Raw genomic sequence first — 12,533 nt, 5'->3', positions numbered from 1 at the left:
TAACGCGGGAAATGGCAAATAGTTTAAAAGAAGAAAGAAAGATTATATATATATATATATATATATATATATATATAAAACACTTTACTTCCTCCAGTTTTTCTCCATTCAAACTTACCTCCCAATTGACTTGACCCTCAACCCTACTGTACCTAATTACCTTGCTCTTATTCACATTTACACTTAACTTTCTTCTTTCACACACTTTACCAAACTCAGTCACCAGCTTCTGCAGTTCCTCACATGAATCAGCCACCAGTGCTGTATCATCAGCGAAAAACAACTGACTCACTTCCCAAGCTCTCTCATCCCCAACAGACTTCATACTTGCCCCTCTTTCCAAAACTGGGAGTGGATCTAGCAGCGGATGGAACCATGGAAGCGGAAGTAGATCATAGGGTGGGGGAGGGGGCAAAAATCCTGGGAGCCTTGAAGAATGTGTGGAAGTCGAGAACATTATCTCGGAAAGCAAAAATGGCTATGTTTGAAGGAATAGTGGTTCCAACAATGTTGTATGGTTGCGAGGCGTGGGCTATGGATAGATTTGTGCGCAGGAGGATGGATGTGCTGGAAATGAGATGTTTGAGGACAATGTGTGGTGTGAGGTGGTTTGATCGAGTGAGTAACGTAAGGGTAAGAGAGATGTGTGGAAATAAGAAGAGTGTGGTTGAGAGAGCAGAAGAGGGTGTTTTGAAATGGTTCGGGCACATGGAGAGAATGAGTGAGGAAAGATTGACCAAGAGGATATATGTGTCGGAGGTGGAGGGAACGAGAAGTGGGAAACCAAATTGGAGGTGGAAAGATGGAGTGAAAAAGATTTTGTGTGATCGGGGCCTGAACATGCAGGAGGGTGAAAGGAGGGCAAGGAATAGAGTGAATTGGATCGATGTGGTATACCGGGGTTGACATGCTGTCAGTGGATTGAATCAGGGCATGTGAAGAGTCTGGGGTAAACCATGGAAAGCTGTGTAGGTATGTATATTTGCGTGTGTGGACGTATGTATATACATGTGTATGGGGGTGGGTTGGGCCATTTCTTTCGTCTGTTTCCTTGCGCTACCTCGCAAATGCGGGAGACAGCGACAAAGCAAAATAAATAAAAAAAATATATGTTATCCCTGGGGATAGGGGATTAAGAATACTTCCCACGTATTCCCTGCGTGTCGTAGAAGGCAACTAAAAGGGGAGGGAGCGGGGGGCTGGAAATCCTCCCCTCTCTTTTTTTTCTTTTTTTTCCAAAAGAAGGAACAGAGGGGGCCAGGTGAGGATATTCCAAAAAAGGCCCAGTCCTCTGTTCTTACCGCTACCTCGCTAACGTGGGAAATGGCGAATAGTTTAAAAGAAAAAGAATATATATATATATATATATATATATATTTTTTTTTTTTTTTTTGCTGTCTCCCGCGTTTGCGAGGTAGCGCAAGGAAACAGACGAAAGAAATAGCCCAACCCACCCCCATACACATGTATATACATACGTCCACACACGCAAATATACATACCTACACAGCTTTCCATTGTTTACCCCAGACGCCTCACATGCCTTGATTCAATCCACTGACAGCACGTCAACCCCAGGTATACCACATCGCTCCAATTCACTCTATTCCTTGCCCTCCTTTCACCCTCCTGCATGTTCAGGCCCCGATCACACAAAATCTTTTTCACTCCATCTTTCCACCTCCAATTTGGTCTCCCTCTTCTCCTCGTTCCCTCCACCTCCGACATATATATCCTCTTGGTCAATCTTTCGTCACTCATTCTCTCCATGTGCCCGAACCATTTCAAAACACCCTCTTCTGCTCTTTTTATTTCCACACATCTCTCTTACCCTTACGTTACTTACTCGATCAAACCACCTCACACCACATATTGTCCTCAAACATCTCATTTCCAGCACATCCATCCTCCTGCGCACAACTCTATCCATAGCCCACGTCTCGCAACCATACAACATTGTTGGAACCACTATTCCTTCAAACATACCCATTTTTGCTTTCCGAGATAATGTTCTCGACTTCCACACATTCTTCAAGGCTCCCAGAATTTTCGCCCCCTCCCCCACCCTATGATCCACTTCCGCTTCCATGGTTCCATCCGCTGCCAGATCCACTCCCAGATATCTAAAACACTTCACTTCCTCCAGTTTTTCTCCATTCAAACTCACCTCCCAATTGACTTGACCCTCAACCCTACTGTACCTAATAACCTTGCTCTTATTCACATTTACTCTTAACTTTCTTCTTTCACACACTTTACCAAACTCAGTCACCAGCTTCTGCAGTTTCTCACATGAATCAGCCACCAGCGCTGTATCATCAGCGAACAACAACTGACTCACTTCCCAAGCTCTCTCATCCCCAACAGACTTCATACTTGCCCCTCTTTCCAAAACTCTTGCATTCACCTCCCTAACAACCCCATCCATAAACAAATTAAACAACCATGGAGACATCACACACCCCTGCCGCAAACCTACATTCACTGAGAACCAATCACTTTCCTCTCTTCCTACATGTACACATGCCTTACATCCTTGATAAAAACTTTTCACTGCTTCTAACAACTTGCCTCCCACACCATATATTCTTAATACCTTCCACAGAGCATCTCTATCAACTCTATCATATGCCTTCTCCAGATCCATAAATGCTACATACGAATCCATTTGCTTTTCTAAGTATTTCTCACATACATTCTTCAAAGCAAACACCTGATCCACACATCCTCTACCACTTCTGAAACCACACTGCTCTTCCCCAATCTGATGCTCTGTACATGCCTTCACCCTCTCAATCAATATCCTCCCATATAATTTACCAGGAATACTCAACAAACTTATACCTCTGTGATTTGAGCACTCACTCTTATCCCTTTTGCCTTTGTACAATGGCACTATGCACGCATTCCGCCAATCCTCAGGCACCTCACCGTGAGTCATACATACATTAAATAACCTTACCAACCAGTCAACAATACAGTCACCCCCTTTTTTAATAAATTCCACTGCAATACCATCCAAACCTGCTGCCTTGCCGGCTTTCATCTTCCGCAAAGCTTTTACTACCTCTTCTCTGTTTACCAAATCATCTTCCCTAACCCTCTCACTTTGCACACCACCTCGACCAAAACACCCTATATCTGCCACTCTATCATTAAACACATTCAACAAACCTTCAAAATACTCACTCCATCTCCTTCTCACATCACCACTACTTGTTATCACCTCCCCATTTGCGCCCTTCACTGAAGTTCCCATTTGCTCCCTTGTCTTACGCACTTTATTTACCTCCTTCCAGAACATCTTTTTATTCTCCCTAAAATTTAATGATACTCTCTCACCCCAACTCTCATTTGCCCTTTTTTTCACCTCTTGCACCTTTCTCTTGACCTTCTGTCTCTTTCTTTTATACTTTTTTTTTTTTTTTTATACCTCGTCGCTGTCTCCCGCGTTTGCGAGGTAGCGCAAGGAAACAGACGAAAGAAATGGCCCAACCCCACCCATACACATGTACATACACACGTCCACACACGCAAATATACATACCTACACAGCTTTCCATGGTTTACCCCGGACGCTTCACATGCCCTGATTCAATCCACTGACAGCACGTCAACCCCTGTATACCACATCGCTCCAATTCACTCTATTCCTTGCCCTCCTTTCACCCTCCTGCATGTTCAGGCCCCGATCACACAAAATCCTTTTCACTCCATCTTTCCACCTCCAATTTGGTCTCCCTCTTCTCCTCGTTCCCTCCACCTCCGACACATATATCCTCTTGGCCAATCTTTCCTCACTCATTCTCTCCATGTGCCCAAACCATTTCAAAACACCCTCTTCTGCTCTCTCAACCACGCTCTTTTTATTTCCACACATCTCTCTTACCCTTACGTTACTTACTCGATCAAACCACCTCACACCACATATTGTCCTCAAACATCTCATTTCCAGCACATCCATCCTCCTGCGAACAACTCTATCCATAGCCCACGCCTCGCAACCATACAACATTGTTGGAACCACTATTCCTTCAAACATACCCATTTTTGCTTTCCGGGATAATGTTCTCGACTTCCACACATTTTTCAAGGCTCCCAGAATTTTCGCCCCCTCCCCCACCCTATGATCCACTTCCGCTTCCATTGTTCCATCCGCTGACAGATCCACTCCCAGATATCTAAAACACTTCACTTCCTCCAGTTTTTCTCCATTCAAACTCACCTCCCAATTGACTTGACCCTCAACCCTACTGTACCTAATAACCTTGCTCTTATTCACATTTACTCTTAACTTTCTTCTTCCACACACTTTACCAAACTCCGTCACCAGCTTCTGCAGTTTCTCACATGAATCCGCCACCAGCGCTGTATCATCAGCGAACAACAACTGACTCACTTCCCAAGCTCTCTCATCCCCAACAGACTTCATACTTGCCCCTCTTTCCAAGACTCTTGCATTTACCTCCCTAACAACCCCATCCATAAATATATATATATATATATATATATATATATATATATATATATATATATATATATATATATATATATTCTTTCTTTCTTTCTTTTAAACCATTCGCCATTTCCCGCATTAGCGAGGTAGCGTTAAGAACAGAGGACTGGGCCTTTTTTGGAATGTCCTCACCTGGCCTCACTCTGTTCCTTCTTTTGGAAAATTAAAAAAAAAAAAAATGTATACTTAGAGAATGGGGGAGGAAAGATGGTCATATATTAGCCAAATGTGAGTGAATCAGTAACCTATTTGTGAGTGGGAATTGTCAATGTAAATTTCAATGCTAATCCTTTCTTTGATTTGTATTTACTTATTAAACAGGTGTTTGGATTGCCTTTTTGAGGCAAGCCATTGCGTTTTGTTCTGTTTAACTTATGGTTCTTGTCTCCATAAACAAAATTATTTATTACCTTGGAGAAAATGTCCAAAGGTGAGCCTGGTACTTCCACATCAATCAGAAGCGAGTCAAATTCTTTGCCAGTCTCAAAATTTCCAATGCGATCCTCCATGTGAACCACTGTAAAGAATTATGAGATTAAAAGCTAAAAAGTGAAACACTTTCTTGAGTTACTAGTGTTAATAATAGGTCCAATAGATAAGCTGTTATAACTGGCAGTTCTGTGGTGCTTATTCAGTTCGATTGTTTCATGTGATGTATAGCAATGCTCCTGAATGAATTATACAGATAGCCAGTATACTTGTTAAATGCCTTTTGGTTAATTTGTTTCTTCCATTTTTAAACATCTTTTTCATAATTTGTAGGAGATACTTATTATCCCTGGGGATAGGAGTGAAAGAATACTTCCCACGCATTCCTCACGTGTTGTAGAAGGCAACTAAAGGGGACAGCAGCTGGGAGCTGGAAACCCTCCCCCCTTGTATTTTAAGTTTCTAAAAGGGGAAACAGAAGGAGTCACGTGGGGAGTGCTCATCCTCCTCAGAGGCTCAGATTGGGGTGTCTAAATGTGTGTGGATGTAACCAAGATGAGAAAAAAGGAGAGATAGGTAGTGTGTTTGAGGAACGGAACCTGGATGTTTTGGCTCTGAGTGAAATGAAGCTCAAGGGTAAAGGGGAAGAGTGGTTTGGGAATGTCTTGGGAGTTAAGTCAGGGGTTAGTGAGAGGACAAGAGCAAGGGAAGGAGTAGCACTACTCTTGAAACAGGAGTGGTGGGAGTATGTGATAGAGTGTAAGAAAGTAAACTCTAGATTGATATGAGTGAAACTGAAAGTGGATGGAGAGAGATGGGTGATTATTGGTGCATATGCACCTGGGCATGAGAAGAAAGATCATAAGAGGCAAGTGTTTTGGGAGCAGCTGAGTGAATGTGTTAGTAGTTTTGATGCACGAGACCGGGTTATAGTGATGGGTGATTTGAATGCAAAGGTGAGTAATGTGGCAGTTGAGGGAATAATTGATGTACATGGGGTGTTCAGTGTTGTAAATGGAAATGGTGAAGAGCTCGTAGATGTGTGTGCTGAAAAAGGACTGGTGATTGGGAATACCTGGTTTAAAAAGAGAGATATACATAAGTATATGTATATAAGTAGGAGAGATGGCCAGAGAGCGTTATTGGATTATGTGTTAATTGATAGGCCCATGAAAGAGAGACTTTTGGATGTTAATGTGCTGAGAGATGCAACTGGAGGGATGTCTGATCATTATCTTGTGGAGGCGAAGGTGAAGATCTGTAGAGGTTTTCAGAAAAGAAGAGAGAATGTTGGGGTGAAAAAAGTGGTGAGAGTAAGTGAGCTTGGGAAGGAGACGTGTGGGGAAGTACTAGGCGAGACTGAGTACAGAATGGAAAAAGGTGTGAACTAAGGACGTAAGGAGAGTGGAGGAGGAATGGGATGTATTTAGGGAAGCAGTGATGGCTTGCGCAAAAGATGCTTGTGGCATGAGAAGCATGGGAGGTGGGCACATTAGAAAGGGTAGTGAGTGGTGGGATGAAGAAGATTGTTAGTTAAAGAGAAGAGAGAGGCATTTGGACGATTTTTGCAAGGAAATAATGCAAATGAGTGGGAGATGTATAAAATAAAGAGGCAGGTCAAGAGAAAGGTGCAAGAGGTGAAAAATAGTGCAAATGAGAGTTGGGGTGAGAAACTGCAGAAGCTGGTGACTGAGTTTGGTAAAGTGTGTGAAAGAAGAAAGTTAAGAGTAAATGTGAATAAGAGCAAGGTTATTAGGTACAGTAGGGTTGAGGGTCAAGTCAATTGGGAGGTGAGTTTGAATGGAGAAAAACTGGAGGAAGTGAAGTGTTTTAGATATCTGGGAGTGGATCTGGCAGCAGATGGAACCATGGAAGCGGAAGTGGATCATAGGGTGGGGAAGGGGGCGAAAATTCTGGGAGCCTTGAAGAATGTGTGGAAGTCGAGAACATTATCTCGGAAAGCAAAAATGGGTATGTTTGAAGGAATAGTGGTTCCAACAATGTTGTATGGTTGCGAGGCGTGGGCTATGGATAGAGTTGTACGCAGGAGGCTGGATGTGCTGGAAATGAGATGTTTGAGGACAATGTGTGGTGTGAGGTGGTTTGATCGAGTAAGTAACGTAAGGGTAAGAGAGATGTAAGGAAATAAAAAGAGCGTGGTTGAGAGAGCAGAAGAGGGTGTTTTGAAATGGTTTGGGCACATGGAGAGAATGAGTGAGGAAAGATTGACCAAGAGGATATATGTGTCGGAGGTGGAGGGAACGAGGAGAAGAGGGAGACCAAATTGGAGGTGGAAAGATGGAGTGAAAAAGATTTTGTGTGATCGGGGCCTGAACATGCAGGAGGGTGAAAGGAGGGCAAGGAATAGAGTGAATTGGAGCGATGTGGTATACCGGGGTTGACGTGCTGTCAGTGGATTGAATCAAGGCATGTGAAGTGTCTGGGGTAAACCATGGAAAGCTGTGTAGGTATGTATATTTGCGTGTGTGGACGTATGTATATACATGTGTATGGGGGTGGGTTGGGCCATTTCTTTCGTCTGTTTCCTTGCGCTACCTTGCAAACGCGGGAGACAGCAACAAAAAAAAAAAAAAAAAAAAAAAAAGATGTTTTGGAAGGAGGTAAATAAAGTTCGTAAGACAAGGGAACAAATGGGAACTTCAGTGAAGGGGGCTAATGGGGAGGTGATTACAAGTAGTGGTGATGTGAGAAGGAGATGGAGTGAGTATTTTGAAGGTTTGTTGAATGTGTTTGATGATAGAGTGGCAGATATAGGGTGTTTTGGTCGAGGTGGTGTGCAAAGTAAGAGGGTTAGGGAAAATGATTTGGTAAACAGAGAAGAGGTAGTTAAAGCTTTGTGGAAGATGAAAGCCGGCAAGGCAGCGGGTTTGGATGGTATTGCAGTAGAATTGATCAAAAAAGGGGGGGTGACTGTATTGTTGACTGGTTGGTAAGGTTATTTAATGTATGTATGTCTCATGGTGAGGTGCCTGATGATTGGCGGAATGCTTGCATAGTGCCATTGTACAAAGGCAAAGGGGATAAAAGTGAGTGCTCAAATTACAGAGGTATAAGTTTGTTGAGTATTCCTGGGAAATTATATGGGAGGGTATTGAATGCGAGGGTGAAGGCATGTACAGAGCAGCAGATTGGGGAAGAGCAGTGTGGTTTCAGAAGTGGTAGAGGATGTTTGGATTAGGTGTTTGCTTTGAAGAATGTATGTGAGAAATACTTAGAAAAGCAAATGGTTTTGTATGTAGCATTTATGGATCTGGAGAAGGCATATTATAGAGTTGATAGAGATGCTTTGTGGAAGGCATTAAGAGTATATGGTGTGAGAGGCAAGTTGCTAGAAGCAGTGAAAAGCTTTTATTGAGGATGTAAGGCATGTGTATGAGTAGGAAGAGAGGAAAGTGATTGGTTCTCAGTGAATGTCGGTATGCAGCAGGGGTGCATGATGTCTCCATGGTTGTTTACTTTGTTTATGGATGGGGTTGTTAGGGAGGTGAATGCAAGAGTTTTGGAGGGGGTAAGTATGCAGTCGCTGTCAGTGAGAGGGCTTGGGAAGTGAGTCATTTGTTGTTCACTGATGATACAGCACTGGTGGCTGATTTGAGTGAGAAACTGCAGAAGCTGGTGACTGAGTTTGGTAAAGTGTGTGAAAGAAGAAAGCTGAAAGTAAATGTGAGTAAGAGCAAGGTAATTAGGTACAGTAGGATTGAGGGACAAATCAATTGGGAGGTAAGTTTGAATCAAGAAAAACTAGAGGAAGTGACGTGTTTTAGATATCTGGCAGTTGGTTTGGCAGCGGATGGAACCATGGAAGCGGAAGTGAGTCACAGGGTGGGGGAGGGGGTGAAAGTTCTGGGAGCTTTGATAAATGTGTGGAAGTCGAGAATATTATCCCGGAAAGCAAAAATGGGTACATTTGAAGGAATGGTGGTTCCAACGATGTTATATGGTTGTGAGGCGTGTGCTATAGATAGGGTTGCACAGAGGAGGATGGATGTCTTGGAAATGAGATGTTTGAGGACAATATGTGGTGTGAAGTGGTTTGATGGAGTAAGTTATGAAAGGGTAAGAGAGATGTGTGGTAATAAAAAGTATGTAGTTGAGAGAGCAGAAGAGGGTGTATTGAAATGGTTTGGTCAGATGGAGAGGTTGAGTGAGGAAAGATTGACAAAGAGGATATATGTCTCAGAGGTGGAGGGAACAAGAAGTGGGACACCAAATTGGAGGTGGAAGGATGGAGTGAAAAAGATTTTGAGCAATCGGAGCCTGAACATGCAGGAGGGTGAAAGGCGTGCAAGAAATAGAGTGAATTGGAACGACGTGGTATACTGGGGTCGACGTGCTGTCAGTGGATTGAACCAGGGCATGTGAAGCATGTGGGGTAAACCATGGAATGTTTTGTGGGGCCTGGATGTGGAAAGGGAGCGGTGGTTTTGGTGCATTATACATGACAGCTAGAGACTGAGTGTGAACGAATGTGGCCTTTGTTGTCTTTTCCTAGTGCTACCTTGCGCATGTGCGTGAGGAGGGGGTTGTCATTTCATGTGTGGCGGGGTGGCGATGGGAATGAACAAAGGCAGCAAGTATGAATTATGTACATGTGTATGTATATGTATGTATATGTTGAAATGTATAGTTATGTATATGTGTGTGTGTGGATGTGTATGTGTATACATGTGTATGTGGGTGGGTTGGGCCATTCCTCCGTCTGTTTCCTTGTGCTACCTCGCTAATGTGGGAGACAGCGACAAAGCAAAATAAATGAATAAATAATATATATATATATTTCCCTCTAAGGCCTAGTCCTGTGTTCTTAACAGAGAACTGAGCCTTAGAGGGAATATCCTTACCTGGCCTCCTTCTCTGTTCCTTCTTTTGGAAAATTAAAACCAGGAGGGGAGGGTTTCCAGCCACCCGCTCCTTCCCCTTTTAGTTGCCTTCTACAACACACAGGGAATATGTGAGAAGTATTCTTTCTCCCCATCCCCAGCAATAATGTATACTTATTTCAACAAGTACAGCTTATAATATTTTTTATTCAAATATCAGATTAAACATGCACAAAGAAGTTTAGGGATTGTGATGGCAGGATATGAAGTTCATTATTCAAATTTGTTCAGATAAAAGACTTACCTTGTGCACCTCCAAGGGTGGCGAGACGAAAGATCTCTGATAATGAGAGATAAGTGTAATTTTCATGTTGTATGGCTAAGGTGTTGGACACATGCATTGCCCTTCGGATAGCATCCAACATCGATGGGCTGTATCCACCTGAACAGTCTATGCATATTTGTCATTAGAAATTTATGGTATTATAACTAGTTAACAGAAAAGAAAGTTATGTATATATATATATATATATATATATATATATATATATATATATATATATATATATATATATTTTTTTTTATTTTTATTATACTTTGTCGCTGTCTCCCGCGTTTGCGAGGTAGCGCAAGGAAACAGACGAAAGAAATGGCCCAACCCACCCCCATACACATGTATATACATACGTCCACACACGCAAATATACATACCTACACAGCTTTCCATGGTTTACCCCAGACGCTTCACATGCCCTGATTCAATCCACTGACAGCACGTCAACCCCAGTATACCACATCGATCCAATTCACTCTATTCCTTGCCCGCCTTTCACCCTCCTGCATGTTCAGGCCCCAATCACTCAAAATCTTTTTCACTCCATCTTTCCACCTCCAATTTGGTCTCCCACTTCTCCTCGTTCACTACACCTCCGACACATATATCCTCTTGGTCAATCTTTCCTCACTCATTCTCTCCATGTGCCCAAACCATTTCAAAACACCCTCTTCTGCTCTCTCAACCACGCTCTTTTTATTTCCACACATCTCTCTTACCCTTATATTACTTACTCGATCAAACCACCTCACACCACACATTGTCCTCAGACATCTCATTTCCAGCACATCCACCCTCCTGCGCACAACTCTATCCATAGCCCACGCCTCGCAACCATACAGCATTGTTGGAACCACTATTCCTTCAAACATACCCATTTTTGCTTTCCGAGATAATGTTCTCGACTTCCAAACATTCTTCAAGGCTCCCAGGATTTTCGCCCCCTCCCCCACCCTATGATTCACTTCCGCTTCCATGGTTGCATCTGCTGCCAGATCCACTCCCAGACATCTAAAACACTTTACTTCCTCCAGTTTTTCTCCATTCAAACTTACCTCCCAATTGACTTGACCCTCAACCCTACTGTACCTAATAACCTTGCTCTTATTCACATTTACTCTTAACTTTCTTCTTTCACACACTTTACCAAACTCAGTCACCAGCTTCTGGAGTTTCTCACATGAATCAGCCACCAGCGCTGTATCATCAGCGAACAACAACTGACTCACTTCCCAAGCTCTCTCATCCACAACAGACTTCATACTTGCCCCTCTTTCCAAAACTCTTGCATTCACCTCCCCAACAACCCCATCCATAAACAAATTAAACAACCATGGAGACATCACACACCCCTGCCGCAAACCTACATTCACTGAGAACCAATCACTTTCCTCTCTTCCTACACGTACACATGCCTTACATCCTAGATAAAAACTTTTCACTGCTTCTAACAACTTGCCTCCCACACCATATATTCTTAATACCTTCCACAGAGCATCTCTATCAACTCTATCATATGCCTTCTCCAGATCCATAAATGCTACATACAAATCCATTTGCTTTTCTAAGTATTTCTCACATACATTCTTCAAAGCAAACACCTTATCCACACATCCTCTACCACTTCTGAAACCACACTGCTCATCCCCAATCTGATGCTCTGCATGCCTTCACCCTCTCAATCAATACCCTCCCATATAATTTACCAGGAATACTCAACAAACTTATACCTCTGTAATTTGAGCACTCACTCTTATCCCCTTTGCCTTTGTACAATGGCACTATGCACGCATTCCGCCAATCCTCAGGCACCTCACCATGAGTCATACATACATTAAATAACCTTACCAACCAGTCAACAATACAGTCACCACCTTTTTTAATAAATTCTACTGCAATACCATCCAAACCCACTGCCTTGTTGGCTTTCATCTTCTGCAAAGCTTTTACTACCTCATCTCTGTTTATCAAATCATTCTCCCTAACCCTCTCACTTTACACACCACCTCGACCAAAACACCCTATATCTGCCACTCTATCATCAAACACATTCAACATACCTTCAAAATACTCACTTCATCTTCTCACATCACCACTACTTGTTATCGCCTCCCCATTAGCCCCCTTCACTGAAGTTCCCATTTGTTCCCTTGTCTTACGCACTTTATTTACCTCCTTCCAAAACATCTTTTTATTCTCCCTAAAATTTAATGGTACTCTCTCACCCCAACTCTCATTTGCCCTCTTTTTTGCCTCTTGCACCTTTCTCTTGACCTCCTGCCTCTTTCTTTTATACATCTCCCACTCATTTGTATTATTTCCCTGCAAAAATCATCCAAATGCTTCTCTCTTCTCTTTCACTAATTATCTTACTTCTTCATCCCACCTCTTGCTACCCTTTCTAATCTGCCCA

General features: G+C 42.8%; 2 protein-coding genes across 13 annotated transcripts in view; one reads left to right on the top strand and one right to left on the bottom strand.

The window, feature by feature from the left end:
* Positions 1-12,533, bottom strand: part of LOC139764864 (guanine deaminase-like) — a 55,921-nt gene that overhangs the window by 3,493 nt on the left and 39,895 nt on the right. For 5 of the 8 annotated variants that reach the window (XM_071691885.1, XM_071691890.1, XM_071691883.1 and 2 more), the window contains 2 exons: positions 10,091-10,237; positions 4,927-5,033 (listed from right to left, as the gene is read on the bottom strand). In XM_071691885.1, coding sequence (XP_071547986.1) covers positions 4,927-5,033; positions 10,091-10,237 — 254 coding nt within the window. The remainder of the gene's footprint in view (positions 1-4,926; positions 5,034-10,090; positions 10,238-12,533) is intronic. The other 3 variants (XM_071691887.1, XM_071691888.1, XM_071691889.1) reach the window with 2 other exon arrangements.
* The window catches only part of LOC139764861 (solute carrier family 2, facilitated glucose transporter member 3-like), a 252,485-nt gene that overhangs the window by 210,832 nt on the left and 29,120 nt on the right, over positions 1-12,533 (top strand). The gene's annotated exons all lie outside the window — the stretch shown is intronic.

This window comes from Panulirus ornatus, chromosome 51 (assembly GCF_036320965.1).
Source record: "Panulirus ornatus isolate Po-2019 chromosome 51, ASM3632096v1, whole genome shotgun sequence".
In the NCBI taxonomy this organism is placed as follows: Eukaryota; Metazoa; Arthropoda; class Malacostraca; order Decapoda; family Palinuridae; genus Panulirus; species Panulirus ornatus.
This window is presented reverse-complemented; position numbering and strand designations above follow the sequence as displayed.